This window comes from Bolinopsis microptera, chromosome 4 (genome assembly GCF_026151205.1).
Source record: "Bolinopsis microptera isolate Bmic1 chromosome 4, MBARI_Bmic_1.0, whole genome shotgun sequence".
NCBI lineage: Eukaryota > Metazoa > Ctenophora > Tentaculata > Lobata > Bolinopsidae > Bolinopsis > Bolinopsis microptera.
In genome coordinates, this window is record NC_087075.1 from 11,918,636 (window position 1) to 11,937,397 (window position 18,762).

General features: G+C 38.5%; 2 protein-coding genes across 2 annotated transcripts; both read left to right on the forward strand.

The window, feature by feature from the left end:
• The first annotated feature begins 363 nt into the window (after positions 1-363).
• On the forward strand, positions 364-18,631 carry LOC134813810 (centromere-associated protein E-like). The gene is given in 8 exon segments (XM_063821689.1): positions 364-3,078; positions 7,854-8,604; positions 8,607-14,091; positions 15,146-15,309; positions 15,629-15,748; positions 15,854-15,990; positions 16,208-16,396; positions 16,599-18,631. Coding segments are annotated over 8 exon segments (10,731 nt in total). The 5' UTR covers positions 364-1,031; the 3' UTR covers positions 18,437-18,631.
• On the forward strand, positions 6,279-7,855 carry LOC134814265 (uncharacterized). Its single transcript, XM_063822349.1, has one exon. It carries the CDS (start codon positions 6,456-6,458, stop codon positions 7,770-7,772), a length of 1,317 nt encoding a protein of 438 aa, XP_063678419.1. The 5' UTR covers positions 6,279-6,455; the 3' UTR covers positions 7,773-7,855.
• Positions 18,632-18,762: the final 131 nt, after the last annotated feature.

Genomic DNA, 18,762 nt, shown 5'->3' on the forward strand with positions numbered 1-18,762 from the left:
AGGTGATAATTTCTCTTTCAGTTTTTGTTGTGACTTCAAATTTTAATATTCTTTAAATGATTGGCACCTGACCTTGACAGCTTAACTAATATAACATCCTTTTCCCACAGAGAGTGTACCTATTCCTGTTGTTTTAACGGTAGTAGCTTTTCTATAAATCTGAACGATGAGGAAGTTTGCTCTGATGAAAACCAGAAATGTTTCTATGATAAACCTACGATTCCCACCAGGTCAGTTTCAACCATTATCAGTGGAATAAACAAAGTCACTGATACTTTTTACGACAATGTTCTATTTTGAGCAAGATTTGTTTCCAAGACAATGACAAAGATTTCGTAGAAATAGGCATGATAATAACCAACTTAACTGATCAATTTCCATCAGCTGCCCTATAAAAATAAGCCAAGAGTTCGAAATGTATGGGTGTGGTGTTTTGGATACTTGCTGTTATCCACTGAACGAACCAGTACCAGAGTTTAAACACCGAATTCCTAGCAAGAATGCTGTTTGTAGCACTGACGGTTAGTTCGTTAAGTGGTACTGGTAGTTAATTAATTTTAGTACACCAAATCCAAGATTAAATTATGATGTTACAAAAGTTATGAAATTGGTAACGCTCGGTTCCAGGCAAGTGCATTGGGTACGGACCAGATGGTTTTGACATATGGGGTCTGAATGATCTAAAGGATCAAAAAGAATCTCTGACTCCGAAAGATGTGTACTGCTACGAAAACTGCATGTCCGTCATTGGCTCTAGTTTTGACGGCCTTGAAATCGAAGAGCTCTCCAGCCTCAATTGGCGTAAGTAATAATAAATGTTATAATTTTTGTTTGACAGCCTAGTTTAATTTTTTAATTGAATCAAATTAAACTCATAAACTTCTTCCTTTAAACATCAGCACCATCAATCAAATTCAAACCCGAATTTATAAAACATATTTCCAGCATCATGCTCAAAAGAAAACGTCCACTTATGCTCAGCAACTACTGAAGAAGTATGCCTCTTTCTCGACATAAGCTCCAAAGCAGACATGACTGTCCCAACATCAGAAGGACTCATCATTCAGCCGGGTGACATGGACATCAGAGCCTTTTACTGCGGCAAATTAGACGATGATATCAAACCAGAAAACAAGTGCAAAAGTGTCAAGGAACAGTTTACCAGTCTGTCTGATACACTCTACGCTGTTTCCACGATTGAGTTAAAAAATATCCAAACAGATTGTGGCAAGTTGGATATGTGTGTAGAGAATTGTGTGTATGAAGAACACAGACCGAAGAAAAAAGAACTGGCATGGTGGGGGATATTGTTGATAGTTATTCTGATAATTAGTTTTGTAGCAGTCATTAGTTTTCTGTTGTACTGCATATTTTTTAGAAAAAGTGCAGTTTATCCTAAAGACGAAGAAGCTGGAATTTTCTTCGAACACCTCACAGTTATACGACTTAGAGAGATTGAAAGATACCTTGATGACGCCATCGCCTCCAAAGATATGGCAGATCTAAAGTTGACAGTTGATATCGTCCAGCAGGAAGGTTTCCAAGATGATGTTAGACAAAAGTACGATACAGCTGTCAGGCTACTATGGGACTTGATGGCAAGGGATGCAGAAGTAAAACTGAAAGAGCTTGAAGAAGAAGAAAGACAGGCAGAAGAAACAAAGAAAGCTCTGCAGGAGGCAGAAAAGGATATTTTGATACGACTAAGGGCAAAAGAGGAGGTGGCTCTGAGAAGGGCTATTAAGACTCGAGACGAAACTAAAGATAAGTGGGCGAAGATGTGGCCCAAGTTAAAAGTACTAAGATCTATGAACGGGATAAATTCACAGTTGGTAGAAACAGTAATGGTAGAGGCTAGAACAGTAAAAGAGGAGAAAGAGAAGCAGAGCAGATTTGAGGAGGATCAGGCTAAAGAAGCAGCTTATTGTAAACAGCTTTTAAAAGAAAGTATAGCTTCTGATGACGACGGAAAGTTGGAAAGAGCAATGCAAACGACTGATTGGATAATATTTCAGAACCCAATTATGGATACTGACGAGGAGTTGAGAGATCTTCGCAAGAAAGCAAGAGACGAACTTGAAATGATTCGAAATGATACTATTCCTTTTATTATTCCTCTTCTTCGAAGAGAAAAGGAGACAGAAAAAAAACGAGGAGAGGAAGAGATAGCAGATGCAAATAAAAAAGAGGAGGTGGAATCAGCGGAGGCACAACGAAATGAAATAGATGGCCGAGAAAGTGAGGCAGAAGAAAAGATACAAGAGGAAGAAATGATAGCAGAGATGAATAAAAAAGAGGAGGAATTGAAAGAGTCACAACGATATGAGACAATCCAAAGAGAAGAGGAGGCAGAAGAAAAGAGACGAGAGGAAGAAATAATAGCAGAGGCAAACCGAAAAGAGAAGGAGGAATTGGCAGAGACACTACAACAAGAGACAATCCAAAGAGAAAGGGAGGCACAAGAAAAGAGAAAAGAGGAAGAGAAAATAGTAGAGGCAAACCGAAAAGAGAAAGAGGAATTGGCAGAGGCGCAACAGCATGAGGCAATCCAAAGAGAAAAGGAGGCAGAAGAAAATAGACAAGAGGAAGAAAGAATAGCAGAGGCAAACCGAAAAGAGAAGGAGGAATTGGCAGAGACACTACAACAAGAGACAATCCAAAGAGAAAGGGAGGCAGAAGAAAAGAGAAAAGAGGAAGAGAAAATAGCAGAGGCAAACCGAAAAGAGAAGGAGGAATTGGCAGAGGCGCAACAGCATGAGGCAATCCAAAGAGAAAAGGAGGCAGACGAAAATAGGCAAGCGGAAGAGAGAATAGCAGACGCAAAACGAAAAGAGGAGGAGGAATTGGCTGAGGCACAACGACTTGAGACAATCCAAAGAGAACGGGAGGCAGAAGAACAGAGACAAGAGGAAGAGAAAATAGCAGAGGCAAATAAAAAAGAAGAGGAGGAGAGAATAGCAGAGGAAAATAGAGAAGAGGGAGAAAGATTAGAAGAGGCACTACGACATGAGACTATCCAACGAGAAAAGGAGGCAGAAGAAAAGAAACAAGAGGAAGAGAGATTACCCGAGGCAAAACGTTCGGCTGGTCTAGCTAATCTTGTGTTCATCAATGCTGGCCTACAGACAGCGATAGCGGGAAGAAACATGGAGAAACTTAAAAAGGCAATCGCCGATGTTGAAGACAACAATGTTGTGGACGACTTGGCTGATCTTCACAAACAAGCCACCATCATGTTTAAACGACTCAAAAAAGAGAAAATCAAGAAAAACATCCAAGAACTAAAACGGCCTTTAATCGCAGAACTAAAAAGTATGTCCAGCCCTCCTGTCGACGTTCACCGATCTATGACAGCAGCATTCATACTGATGGGCGAGAATCTGAAAGACCTAAAAAAGTGGAGCAATATAGTGATTCTTCTTGGTAAGATGGGAAAAGAAGCCGTCAAACGAAAAGTTCTGGAGCTAAAAATTGAGGATGTAACAGAAAATATGGTGGCATCTGCAGAAAAACAAATTCAGGGTTTAACTTCGGATGAAGTGTATGTAGTTAACCAAGCAGCAAGCTATTTCTATGATTGGGCCGATATGATTTGCGTTGAGAGAAAGCAATTAGATTGATGGAGCTTAACGATAGAAGTCAAGAATATGACTCAAAGTTATAACTTGATATGACTCAAGTTTGGTACATAGCTATGACAAAAGATGGGAATCGAAAGATTTTTCGATTGAATTTGTAGATGCATTGTTGTTGCCTCATTGAAGATATTCTGGTCTTGTGTAAATGTAATTGTAATACATTGAAGTAAAATTTATTTGAATTTTGAAATAAAAAATCGTCAGACTGATTCAAACTTGATATTTGGCAACAATGGAAAGGTAATTAAATCGATAGCATTCCATTTAGCAGAACTTATAAAGTTATAAATATAAAACTAAAAGTTGATGAACATCTCTTATCTGAAATATCTCCCTACAGAAATTTCATTGTATATGGTTGCCACAGATGATACTCGTCTAAATTTCTTCGAGTGTGCTAATTCCTGACAGTTGAAACTAACCAGATTCGATGTATTTTCAATTTTAGGACGCTGATTCCGAATCACCCCATGACATAGGGTTAAAATGCTTAATGCTCCCCTGGCAAGATATTGGCGAAAAACTGTATCGATTACGTGATATGACCATATAAGGAAGTTGGTATAATTTCACACTAAGGTTAGGGTTGGGATCAGATTATAGAGCTATAGAGGGTTAGGGTTTCAAATTGTCATCCAGGGCCACATATGACATAGCGAACGGGTTAAAAAATTCACGTGACAGTCGAGTGTAGAGTGATTAGTGATTACTGATTAATCATCATCCAAATTTCTTCGAAGTACTACTACTACTACTAGTTGAGTAGTAGCTCGCGCGCCGCTTTCTTCTCGAAAAATTAGCTTGACTAGCCAGATATTATAACTACCTTTCGAATAACTTCTTCAATAAATGAAGATATCGTGAATCCAGCTTGCATCCAAGCTTTAAAGTATCAGACTCAGAGTGATCAGACGAGTATCTATTATAGTTTTATTTGAGCTTACTTACATTACCTATTCATTTTATAATATTTAAGTTTCTGTTGATATTTAATAGCCAAGATGATTATAAAATATTTTTAGTAAACATTGTTTGGTTGAACGTATCAATCAAATCAAAATATTTCCAGGAGATTTGAGGAATTGAGGGACAACAGTCTTACACAAGTATACATTGAGGGACAACAGTCTTACACAAGTATATATATGTTCAGCACGTACTTCAAATTCACACCAGCAAATGAACAAACAATGATCTTACAAATTCCTGAAATATCAATTACCAACAGTTTCTAACTGTAAGAACAATACAGTGTTCTTACAGTTAGAAACTTCAATCCGCTTTTTCAATTTTTTGATAATGTTCTCGATGTAACTTTGTCTAAAAGTAATTCTTTGTCCAAAAGTAATTCTACTAGATTCCGTCAGTATTCACAACTGGTCCATGTCAGCTAATCTTACCTCTTTACTACCAATCCTGGTGGTGATTGTGACCCTCTACAGTCCAGTCTCCAGTGTCATAACTTGCACAAACTATGTTAACGGGGTAGAGGATACCAGGTGATAACTCTTTTACAGTTTTTTGTGGTGACTATTCCAACTAAATGCAGAAACAATTTGTTCAAATAAACCGCTTTATAGCGAGGTCTGCGTTATAACGAGGTCCGCGTTTTAAAGAGGTCCGCGTAATTAATTATGCTCCTAGTCCTATCGTATCTTCAGATGACAAAACCGGATATAACAGCTCAACTATCCTGACATCCTTTTTTCCGCAGAGAGTGTGCATATGCTTGTTGTTTTAACGGTGGGAGCTTTTCTATAAAATTGAACGATGAGGAAGTTTGCTCTGATGAGATCCTGAAATGTTTTTATGATAAACCTACGATTCCGACCAGGTCAGTCACAATTATCGTCAGAAACAAGAAATTGCTTCGAAAAAGTTCTGTTTTGGACAAGATTTGTTCCCCAAACGAAAAATAATCAATAACGTTATCATTATCAATGACAAAGATTTCGTTAAAATATTTATGATAAATGACAATGACTTACTAAACTGATCAAATCCATTCGAGTAATCAATCCAGCAACCATTACAGCTGCCCGATAAAAATAAACAAAAAGATCGAAATATTTGGTTGTGGTGTTTTGGATGCTTGCTGTTATCCACTGAACGGACCAGTACCAGAGTTTAATCATCAAATTCCCAGCAAGAATGCTGTTTGTAGCACTGACGGTCAGTTTGTTAATTTGTAGGTAGTTAATTTCAATATCACCAAATCCATTTCTATTCCCTTTTTGTTGAGTTTAACAATCAAAATTAAATTTGTATGCTTTTGTTATTGTGACCTCAAACAAGCTATGAAGCTTTGTTAAAATACCATGCAACTTATTGAAATGGCTCATGTTTGGTAACGCTCAGTTCCAGACAAGTGTTTAAATTATGGACCAGATGGTTTTGACATCTGGGGTCTAAACGATCTAAAAAAGGATAGAAATTACTCTCTTACTCCGGGAGATGTGTACTGCTACGAGAACTGCATGTCTGTCATTGACTCTAGTTTTGAAATTGAAGAACTCTCCGGCCTCAAATGGCGTAAGTGTTCAAAACTTTAAATACAGGAATAAATGTTATAATTTAGTAATTTGGATCCAATGCTTTAATTTGAATCGAATCAAGTTCATATATTATGTCCTCCTTCATAAATGAGCACTCCATCATTCACTTTCCATTTTTGTAACTTTTGACGACTATGCTAAGCCCGAATTAAGAACAATCTTAAATACATTTTCAGCAACATGCTCAAAAGAAAACGTCCACTTATGCTCAGCAACTGCTGAAGAAGTATGCCTCTTTCTCGACGTAAGCTCCAAAGCAGACATGACCATCCCAACATCACAAGGATTTATCAGTCAGCCAGGTGACATGGACATCAGAGCCTCTTACTGTGGCACATTATACGATGATATCAAACCAGAAAACAAGTGCAATAGTGTCAAGGAAAAATTTGACAGCCTATCTGATACACTCTACGCTGTTTCCATGATTGGATTTGAAAATATCGAAATAGATTGTGGCATGTTGGATATCTGTGAAGAGAATTGTGTTTATGAAGAACACAGACCGAAGAAAAAAGGACTGGCATGGTGGGGGATATTGTTGATAGTTATTCTGATAATTAGTTTTGTAGCAGTCATTAGTTTTCTGTTGTATTGCATATTTTGTAGAAAATGTGCAGTCAATCCAAAAGACGATGAAGCTGGAATTTTTTATGAACAACCCACAGTTGTACGACTTACAGTGATTGAAAGATACCTCGACGACGCCATCGCCTCCAAACATATGGCAGATCTGAAGTTGACAATTGATATCATCGAGCAGGAAGGTTTCCAAGAGGAGCACAGACAAAAATACGATACAGCTGTCAGGTTATTAAAGGAATTGATGGCAAGAGATGCAGAAATAAAAAGGAAAGAGCTTGAAGAAGAAGAAAGAAAAGCGGATGAAACAAAGAAAGATCTAGAGGAGGCAGAAAATGATATTTTGAGACAACACAGGGCAAACAAGGAAGTGACTTTGAGAAGGGCTATTAAGGCTCGAGACGAAGCTAAAGTTAGGTGGGCAAGAATGTGGCCGAAATTAGAAGTACTTAGATCTCTGAACGGAATGAATGTGCAGTTGACAGAAAAAGCTATGGAAGAAGCTAGAAAAGCAAAAGAGGATGAAGAAAAGCAGAGAAAATTTGAGGAAGTTCAAGCTAAAGAAGGAGCTTATTGTAAACAGCTTTTAAAAGAAGGTATAGCAGCTGCTGACGAAGGAAAGTTGGAGGAAGCAATGAAAACGACTGATTGGACAGTATTTCAGACCACAATAATGGATACTGACGAGGAGTTGAGAGATCTTCACATTAAAGCGAGAAACGAACTTGAGAGGATTCGAAGTGATAGTGTTCCTCTTATCGTTCCTCTTCTTCAAAGAGAAAAGGAGGCAGAAGAAAAGCGAAGAGAGGAAGAGAAAATAGCTAAGACTAATAGAAAAGAGGAGGAAACATTGGAAGAGGTAAACAGACAAGAGGAAGAAAGAACGTCAGACACATATAATATAAAAGAGAAGAGAGATTGGCAAAGGCACAACGAGATAAAATGCTTCAAAGAGAAAAGGAGGCAGAATCAAGGAGAGAAGAGGGAGAGAGTATAGCAGAGACAAATAGAAACAAAGCAGAAGAGAGACTGATAGAGGCACATGAAGGATATGATTTAATCCAAAAAGAAAAGGAAGCGGATGAAAAGCCAAAAGAAGAAGAGAGAATATTTAAAAAGGCAAATGGAAAAGAAGAGGAGAGATTGCCAGATTTAAAACGAATTGAGGAAATCCAAAGGAAAAAGGAGGCAGAAGAAAAGAAAGAAGAAGAGAGAATAACAGAGGCAAAAAGAAAAGAGGAGGAGAGATTGGCAGAATCTCAACGACTCGAAGAAATCCAGAGGGAAAAGGAGGCAAAAGAAAAAAAGCAAGAAGCCGAGAGAATAGCAGAAGTAAAAAGAAAAGAGGAGGAGGAATTTGCAGAGGCACAACTTCTTGAGACAATCAAAAGAGAAAAGGAGGCAGAAGAAAAGAAACAAGATGATGAAAGAATAACAAAGTTGGAACGACTTGAGGAACTCCAAAGAGAAAAGGAGGCCGAAGAAAAAAGGCTAGACGACGAGAGAATAGCAGAGGAAAAAAGAAAAGAGGAGGAATTTGCAGAGGAAAAACGACTGGCTATCCAAAGAGAAAAGGAGGCAGAAGAAACGAGGCGAGAAGAAGAGAGGATTCTAGAGGCAAAAAGAAAAGAGGAAGAAAGAATAAAAGAATTGGAACGGCTTGAGGATCTCCAGAGAGAAAAGGAGGCAAAACAAAAAAGGCAAGAGGAAGAAAAAATAGCAGAGGTGGAACGATTTGAGGAACTCCAGAGAGAAAAGGAGGCAGAAGAAAAAAGAAAAGAGGAAAGAATAGCAGAGGTGGAACGACTTGAGGAGCTCCAGAGAGAAAAGGAGTAGAACAAAAAAGGCAAGAGGAAGAAAGACTAAAAGAGTTGGAACGATTTGAGGAACTCCGGAGAGAAAAGGAGGCTGAAGAAACAAGGCAAGAGAAAGAAAGAATAGCAGAGGTGGATCGATTTGAGGAACTACAGAGAGAAAAGGAGGCAGAAAAAAAAATGCACGAGGAAGAAAGAATAGCAGAAGTGGAACGACTTGAGGAACTCCAGAGAGAAAAGGAGGTAGGACAAAAAAGGCAAGAGGAAGAAAGACTAAAAGAGTTGAAACGATTTGAGGAACTCCGGAGAGAAAAGGAGGCTGAAGAAACAAGGCAAGAGGAAGAAAGAATAGCAGGAGTGGAACGACTTGAGGAACTCCAAAGAGAAAAGGAGGCCGAAGAGAAAAGGCAAAAGGAAAAACGAATAGCAGAAGTGGAACGACTTAAGGAACTCCAGAGAGAAAAGGAGGCTGAAGAAAAAAAACAAGAAGCCGAGAGAATAGCAGAAGTAAAAAGAAAAGAGGAGGAGGAATTTGCAGAGGCACAACTTCTTGAGACAATCAAAAAAGAAAAGGAGGCAGAAGAAAAGAAACAAGATTATGAAAGAATAACAAAGTTGGAACGACTTGAGGAACTCCAAAGAGAAAAGGAGGCCGAAGAAAAAAGGCTAGACGACGAGAGAATAGCAGAGGAAAAAAGAAAAGAGGAGGAATTTGCAGAGGAACAACGACTGGCTATCCAAAGAGAAAAGGAGGCAGGAGAAACGAGGCGAGAAGAAGAGAGGATTCTAGAGGCAAAAAGAAAAGAGGAAGAAAGAATAAAAGAATTGGAACGACTTGAGGATCTCCAGAGAGAAAAGGAGGCAGAACAAAAAAGGCAAGAGGAAGAAAGAATAGCAGAGGTGGAACGATTGGAGGAACTCCAGAGAGAAAAGGAGGCAGAAGAAAAAAGAAAAGAGGAAAGAATAGCAGAGGTGGAACGACTTGAGGAGCTCCAGAGAGAAAAGGAGGTAGAACAAAAAAGGCAAGAGGAAGAAAGACTAAAAGAGTTGGAACGATTTGAGGAACTCCGGAGAGAAAAGGAGGCTGAAGAAACAAGGCAAGAGAAAGAAAGAATAGCAGAGGTGGATCGATTTGAGGAACTACAGAGAGAAAAGGAGGCAGAAGAAAAAATGCACGAGGAAGAAAGAATGGCAGAAGTGGAACGACTTGTGGAACTCCAGAGAGAAAAGGAGGCAGAAGAAAAAAGAAAAGAGGAAGAAAGAATAACAAAAGTGGAACGACTTGAGGAACTCCAGAGAGAAAAGGAGGTAGAACAAAAAAGGCAAGAGGAAGAAAGACTAAAAGAGTTGGAACGATTTGAGGAACTCCGGAGAGAAAAGGAGGCTGAAGAAACAAGGCAAGAGGAAGAAAGAATAGCAGGAGAGGAACGACTTGACGAACTCCAAAGAGAAAAGGAGGCCGAAGAAAAAAGGCTAGACGACGGGAGAATAGCAGAGGAAAAAAGAAAAGAGGAGGAATTTGCAGAGGAACAACGACTTGAGGCTATCCAAAGAGAAAAGGAGGCAGAAGAAACGAGGCGAGAAGAAGAGAGGATTCTAGAGGCAACAAGAAAAGAGGAAGAAAGAATAAAAGAATTGGAACGACTTGAGGAACTCCAGAGAGAAAAGGAGGCAGAAGAAAAAAGAAAAGAGGAAGAAAGAATAGCAGAGGTGGAACGATTTGAGGAACTCCAGAGAGAAAAGGAGGCAGAAGATAAAAGGCAAGAGGAAAAAAGAATAGCAGAAGTGGAACGACTTGAGGAACTCCAGAGAGAAAAGGAGGCTGAAGAAAAAAAACAAGAGGACGAGAGAAAAGCTGAGGCAAAAAGAAAAGAGGAAGAAAGAATAGCAGAGGTAGAACGACTTGAAGAACTCCAGAGAGAAAAAGAGGCAGAAAAAAAGAAACAAGAGGAAGAAAGAATAGCAGAGTTGGAACGACTTGAAACAATCCAGAGGGAAAAGGAGGCAGAACAAAAAAGACAAGAAGACGAGAGAATAGCAGATGCAAAAAGAAAAGAGGAAGAAAAAATAGTTGAGGTGGAACGACTTGAAACTATCCAGAGGGAAAAGGAGGCAAAAGAAAAGAGGCAAGAGGACGAAAGAATAGCAGAGGCAAAAAGAAAAGAGGAAGAAAGAATAGCAGACGTAGAACGGATTGAGGCTATCCAAAGAGAAAAAGAGGCAGAAGAAAAGAGGCGAGAGGAAGAAAGATTAGAAGAGGCAAATCAAATAAACGAGGAGAAATTAGCTGAGACGCAACGACTTGCGACAATTCAAAGGGAAAAGGAGGCAGATGAAAAGAAACAGGAGGGATATAGAATATCAGAGGCAAAAATAAAAGAGGATGAGGAATTGGCAGAGGCACAACGACTTGAAACAGTCCTAAGTGAAAAGGAGGCAGAAGTAAAGAGAGAAGAGGAAGAGAAAATAGGAGAGTCAAAAAGAAAAGAGAAGGAGGAATTTGCCACGGCACAACGACTTGAAACAATACAACGGGATAAGGATGCAAATGAAAAGAAACAATGTAAAAGACAGCGGAAGAAAAGAAATAAGAGAGAAAGAATAGCAGAGGCAAAACGACAAGAGGAGGAGAAATTTGCAGAGGCACAACGACTTGAAACAATCCAGAGGGCAAAGGAAGCAGAAGAAAAGAAAAAAGAAGATGAAAAGTTTACAGAGGCACTATTACATCAAAGTATCCAAAAGGAGGCAGAAGAAAGGAAACAAAAGGACAAAGGATTGGTTGAAGCAATATTACTTGAAACAATCGAAAAGAATGCAGAGGAAAAGCAATTAGAGGACGAAGAATTGGTTGAAGTATTAAAACTTGAGACAATCCAAGAGGAAGCTGAAGATAATAAAAAAGAAGAGGAGACGTTGGCAGAAGAACCACCAGTTGAGACAAATCAAAAGGAGGCAGAAGAAAAGAAACAAAAAGATGAAGACTTGGTTGAAGCAATATTACTTGATACAGTCGAAAAAGAGGCAGAAGAAAATCAAAACGAGGAGGAGAGATTGGTAAAGACACTACTACTTGAGACAATCCAAAAGGAGGTTGAAGAAAAGCAAAAAGAGGAGGAGATATTGGCAGAGGCACTACTACTTGAGACAATCCAAAAGGAGGCAGAAGAAAAGCAAAATGAGAAGGAAGATTTGACTGAAGCATTACTACATGAAACAATCGAAAGGGAAGTAGAAGAAAGGCAAAAAGATGAGGAAGATTTGGTTGAGGCATTACTACTTGACATAATCCAAAAGGAGGCAGAAGAAAAGCAAAACGAAGAGGAGAGATTGGTAGAGGCACTACTACTTGAGACAATCCAAAAAGAGGCAGCAGAAAAGCAAAATGAGAAGGAAGATTTGACTGAAGCATTACTACATGAGACAATCCAAAGGGAGGTAGAAGAAAAGCAAAAAGATGAGGAAGATTTGGTTGAGGCTTTACTACTTGAGATAATCCGAAAGGAGGCAGAAGAAAAGCAAAACGAGTGGGAGAGATTGGTAGAGGCACTACTACTTGAGACAATCCAAAAAGAGGCAGAAGAAAAGCAAAAAGAGGAAGAGAGATTGGCAGAGGCATTACTACTTAAAACAATCCAAAAGGAGGCAGAAGAAAAGCAAAAAGATGAGGAGGATTTGGTTGAGGCACTACTACTTGAGACAATCCAAAAGGAGGCAGAAGAGAAGCAAAACGAGGAGGAGAGATTGGCAGAGGCGCTACTAATTGAGATAATCCAAAAGGAGGCAGAAGAGAGGCAAAACGAGGAGGAGAGATTGGCAGAGGCACTGCTACTTAAAACAATCCAAAAGGAGGCAGAAGAAAAGGAAAAAGATGAGGAGGGATTGGTAAAGGCACTACTACTTGACACAATCCAAAAGGAGGCAAAAGAAAAGCAAAAAGAGGAAGAGAGATTGGCAGAGGCACTACTACTTAAAACAATCCAAAAGGAGGCAGAAGAAAAGCAAAAAGATGAGGAAGATTTGGTTGAGGCACTACTACTTGAGACAATCCAAAAGGAGGCAGAAGAAAAGCAAAACGAGGAAGAGATATTGGCGGAGGCACTGCTACTTGAGACAATCCAAAAGGAGGCAGAAGAAAAGCAAAACGAGGAGGAGAGATTAGCGGAGGTATCACTACTTGAGACAATCCAAAAGGAGGCAGAGACGAAAAGGGTGAAGGAAACAGGAGAAAAGGAGGCAGAAGAAAAAAGGCAAGAGGAAAAAAGTATAGCAGAGGCGAAACTAAAAGAGGAGAAGGAAACGAAAAAAGAGGACGAAGAAAAAAGGCAAAAGGAAGAAAGAATAGCAAAGGCACAAATAAAAGAGGAGGAGGAATTAGCAAAGACATTACTACTTGAGACAATCCAAAGGGAAAAAGAAGCAAAAGAAAACAAACAAGAGAAAGAGAGAATAGCAGAGGCAAAACGAAAAGAGGAGGAGGAAAAAGAGGCAGAAGAAAAAAGACAAGAGAAAAAGAAAATAGCAGAGGCCAAAAAAAAAGAGGATGAGGAATTGGCAAAGGCACTTCTACTTGAGGCAATCCAAAGGGAAATGGAGGCAGAAAAAAAGAAAAAAGAGGAAGAAAGAACGGCAGAAGCAAAAAGAAAAGAGGAAAAAGTATTGGAAGAGGCTAAACGACTTGACGCAGTTCAAAGGGAAAAGGATGCAAAAGAAAAAAGGAAAGAGAACGAGATAATAGCAGAGGCAAAAAGAAAAGAGGAGGAAGAAAAAGAGGAGGAGGAAAAAGAGGCAGTAGAAAAATGGGAAGAGGAAGAAAGAATAGCAGATGCAATTAGAAAAGAGGAGGAGGAAAAAGAGGCAAAAGAAAAGAGACGAGAGAAAGAGAGAATAGCAAATGCAAAAAGAAAAGAGGAGGAGGAATTAGCAAAGACATTACTACTTGAGGCAATCCAAAGGGAACAAGATGCAGAAGAAAAGAAACAAGAGCTAGAAAAAATAGCAGAGTTGGAACGACTTGAAACAGTCCAGAGGGAAAAGGAGGCAGAAGAAAAAAGGGAAGAGGACGAGAGAATAGCAAAGGCAAAAAGAAAAGAGGAGGAGAGATTGGTTGGTTTAGCTAAACTTGCAGACATCAAGGCTTCCATACAGACAGCAATAGCGGAAAAGGGCATCGAGAAATTGAAAAAGTCAATCGCCGATGTCGAGGATAACAATGTATTGGACGACTTGACTGATTTTTACAAAGAAGCCACCACCTTGCTTAAACGGCTTCAAAAAGAGGAAATCAAGAAAAACATCCAAGAACTTAATCGACCCTTAATCGCGGAACTAAAAAGTATGTCCAGCCCTCCCCCCGATGTTCATAGATCTATGACAGCAGCATTCCTGCTGATGGGTGAGAATCTGAAAGACCTCAAGACGTGGAACAACATAGTGCTCCTCCTTAGTAAGATGGGAAGAGAATCCGTCAAAAGAAGAGTTATGGAGCTAAAAATTCAGGATGTAACAGAGAATATGATGGCATCTGCAGAAAAAGAAATTCTAGGTTTAACTTCGGATGAAGTGTATGTAGTGAACCAAGCAGCAAGCTATTTCTATGATTGGGCCGAAATGATTTGTATCGAGAAAAAGCAATCAGACTGATGGGGTTCAAAAATATAGGAGTCAGAAATATGGCTCAAATTTATGACTTGAAGATGAGAGTCAAAGATAGGACTCAAATGTGATATTGAAAACTTTGATTCAGAGGTTGAAATCGAAGGGTTTTCTGATTTAATTTTTAGATGCAACATATTTTTAAAGTTTTATCCTCAGATTGATTCAGATTTTTATTTTTAGCAAGACTGGAAAATAAATACTGAGATAATAAAGTAAATGGATTTTAAATGAAAAGCTAAAACTAAATTATTAATAAATTAATGATCTACTTCTCAAAATTAAAAGGAAATTAATTTAAATCGATAGTGTTAAAATTCGTTATTTTATGGTCATGAAATTAAAAGTGGATGAAAAAATAAAAAAGGGACGATATATCGCCCTACGGCAATTTTGGTCTTTAAAATGTTGTTCTTTTTAAAAGTGAAGGAGTTAATGGAAATTTCTCCTTCAGACTTTGAACTTGAAGTATCTTCAGTGTACTAGAAATATCAAAACCGGTGTCCTTATGACGTGGTTATCTGTTTATTTTAAAGATCGAAGTGTCATTTTTAGAAAAACTAAAACGTAAAATAAAACGCGCGCCTTTTCCACGACTATATATATTTGTAAATGGATACTGAACTTTAAAATGGTAGAAAGTAAAATGTCCGTGCCAGATATAAAAGTGTCGTATTTGCTTATTATAACTCACATGTCCAACCACTTTCCAACAGTGCAACAAGCACACTATTGAGAGCGGAACGAGTTGCAACAAGCATAAAACTAGCCGTTCAGCTGTGTTTGTTAGGCCACGAGTGACGAGGCGGAGTCACAATACAACTTTTATAATTTGTAATCTATTGAACTGTTTGAATCGAGCTGTTATTTGCAAATAAATTCATTTTACTTGTTTTGAGAGACGTCCTTAAAAAGTATATCAGATTCCGTCAGTATTCACATTTGGTCCATGTCAGTGAATCCTACCTCTCTCCTAACAATCCTAGTGGTGATTGTGACCCTTTACAGTCCAGTCTCCAGTGTCATAACTTGCACAAACTATGTTAACGGGGTAGAGGATACCAGGTGATAATCTCTTTTTGAGTTTTTTGTGGTGACTTCAAATTTTATTATTTTGAAATGATTGGCGACTGTCGAAAAATCTTGGACGTAATTGGTTCAAACATTATTATTGTTCATGTTTGAATTTAGGATTTTATGCCATATTCGTTTACAAATACCATCAAATCTTTTTCAGTTTTTATATTTTAAAGAAAAGATAACGAAGCCAAAATTATAGTTATAATTAGATATGCTCCAATCTTTAGTCTTAGAAAACTAACAGTAATGACTGCACTAAATATTAAGCTACCTACTCCGCCGATATTACACCTTTTTTCCACAGAGAGTGTGCATATGCTTGTTGTTTGAGCGGTGGTAGCTACGCTATAACCCTAACTGAAACAGAGGTCTGCTCCGACGAAAACCAGAAATGTTACAATGATAAACTTACGATTCCAACCAGGCGAGTTTCAATCAATTTATGTTGTCTCGCTTTATATAAACTAAGATAATGCCTAAATTAACTGATTAAATTCAACCCAAGTAATTAAATAAACAACCACAACAGCTGTCCAATAAAGGTACACGAAGAGTTCGAAATGTACGGGTGTGGTGTTTTGGAAAGTTGCTGCTATCCACTGAACGAAACGGTACCTGAGTTTGAACACCAAGTTCCGAGAAAGAATGCTGTGTGTACTTCTGATGGTTAGTTCGTTTATAACTTTTAGGTAATTAACTTTAGTATCACTAACTCCATAATTGTTTCTTTTCTGTTTTGTGATTCCAATTATGAGGTATTCTGTCACAGTTAGATATTTTAAGGGTTTGAACGGTCAAGATTAAATTATAATGTGACACAAATTTTGAAGTATTGTTAAACTTCAAATACCGATTGAAATGGCTCATGTTTGGTAACACCCAGTTCCAGGCAACTGCATAAAGTATAACGGACAAGATGGTTTTGACATATGGGGTCTTGAAGATCTAAAAAATTATCAAGACGACTCTAGTTTAACTTCGAGAAATGTGTACTGCTACGAGAACTGCATGTCAGTCACTAGCTCTAGTGTTGTCGGCCTTGAAATTGAAGACCTCGCCGACCTCAATTGGCGTAAGTCTTCAAAACTTTAATTACAGGATTTAATTATGATAATTAAAATTTATGTTTCACTAGTGACTACTATACTTAGTTTAATTGAATCAAAGTAAATTCATATATGTTTTCCTTTGCACATTATAACCATCAATCACTATCCAATTTTATAACTTTTTACGACTACTATAATTCTGAATGTAGAATAATATATTTTCAGCATCTTGCTCAAAAGAAACCGTCAGCTCATGCTCAGCAACTACTGGAGACGTATGCCTCTTTCTCGGCGTAAGCTCCAAAGCAGACATCACCGTCCCAACACAAGACGGGTTCATTACAACGCCAGGTGACATGGACATCAGAGTCCATTACTGCGGCAAATTAGACGATGATATCAAACCGGAAAACAAGTGCAATATTGTCAAGGAACAGTTAAACGGCTTGGCTAATGCACTTGCTGTTTCCAAGATTGGTTTTGAAAATATCCAAACAGATTGTGGTAAGTTGGGTATGTGTGACGATGATTGTGTATATGAGGAGCACAAACCGAAGAAGAAAGGAGGAGTAGCATGGTGGGCAATATTGTTGATAATTATTCTGATAGTCATTATTGTAGCAGTCATTATTCTTCTGTATTGCATGTTTTGTAAAAAGGATTCGGTTCATCCTAAAGACGACGAACCTGAAATGTACTTGGAAGATGTCGAAAACCCAACAATTGTACGACTTAGAGAGATTGAAAGATACCTCGACGACGCCATTGCGTCAAAAGATATGGCAGATCTGAAGTTGACAATTGATATCGTCGAGCAGGAAGGTTTCCAAGAGGAGCTCAGACAAAAGTACGATACAGCTGTCAGGTTACTAGAGGAATTGATGGCAAGGGATGCAGAAATAAAAAGGAAAGAGCTTGAAGAAGAAGAAAGAAAGGCGGATGAAGCAAAAAAAGCTCTAGAGGAGGCAGAAAAAGAGGTTTTGAGACGACAAAAGGCAGAAGAGGAGGCGGCTCTGAAAAGGGCTATTGAGGCTCGAGATGTTGCTAAGGTTAGGTGGGCGAGAATATGGCCCCGGTTGCAAATACTTAGAGCTCTAAACGGGATAAATGCGGAGTTGGTAGCAAAAGCAATGGAAGAAGCTAGAAAAGCAAGAGAAGAGGAAGAGAGGGCGAGAAGATTTGAAGAGGATCAAGCTAAAAAAGCAGCTTATTGTAAACAGCTTTTAAAAGACGGTTTAGCAGCTGCTGACGAAGGAAAGTTGGAGAGAGCAATTAAAACGACTGATTTGACCGTATTTCAGACCACAATAATGGATACTGATGAAGAATTAAGAGATCTTCACAAAAAAGCGAGTAACGAACTTGCTAGGCTGCGAAATGAGAGAATTCGAAAAGAAAAGGAGGCAGAAGAAAAAAAACGAGAGGAAGAGAGAATAGCAGAGGCACAAAGAAAAGAAGACGAAAGATTGGCAGAGGCACAACGACAAGTAGAATTAAGATTAAGAGAAGAAAAAAGATTGGCTGGTTTAGCTAAACTTTCGGAGATCAAGGCTGCCCTAGAGACAGCCATATCGGAAAAAGACATCGAGAAATTGAAAAAGTCAATCGCCGATGTCGAGGACAACAATCTTGAGGACGACTTAGCCGATCTTCACAAACAAGCCACCGCCATGCTTGAACGGCTCCAAAAGATTGAGAAAATCAAAAAAAACATCCAAGAACTAAAACGGCCTTTAATCGCGGAACTAAAAAGTATGTCCAGCCCTCCTGTCGACGTTCACCGATCTATGACCGCAGCATTCATACTGATGGGCGAGAATCGGGAGGACCTTAGAGATTGGAACAACATAGTGATTCTCCTTGGTAAAACGGGACGAGAATCTGTCAAAAGAAAAGTCCAGGGGTTAAAAGTCGAGGATGTAACAGAGGAAATGGCGGCTAAGGCAGAAAAACAAATTCTAGGTTTAACTTCGGATGAGGTGTATGAAGCGAACCAAGCTGCAAGCTTGTTCTACGATTGGGCTGATATGATTTGTTTTGACAGAAAGCAAGAAAGCAAGTAGATTGATGGAACTCAAAGATAGGACTCGAAATTGAATGTGGGAATCAAACCTGTTTTTTATTAAATTTTTACACGCAACATTTTGTATCATCAGACTGATTCATATTCTGATTTTTAGCAACAATTAAAATGGAATACTGTGATAATAAACAATCAATAAAAGATATCAATAAAATAATAATTTAATTCTCTAAACTGAAAGGAAAAAAATCGATATTGTTTAAATTTGTAATAAATATAAAATTGATAAAAAAATTGAAAAAGGCTGATTAGATACATTTTTGTTATCCTTTCTGACACGAACGAGTTTTCTCGTTCAAAATCGTG

Bases quoted from the DNA above. Each gene is read 5' to 3' on its own strand.
- LOC134814265 (XM_063822349.1), top strand. From the start codon at position 6,456: ATGACCATCCCAACATCACAAGGATTTATCAGTCAGCCAGGTGACATG.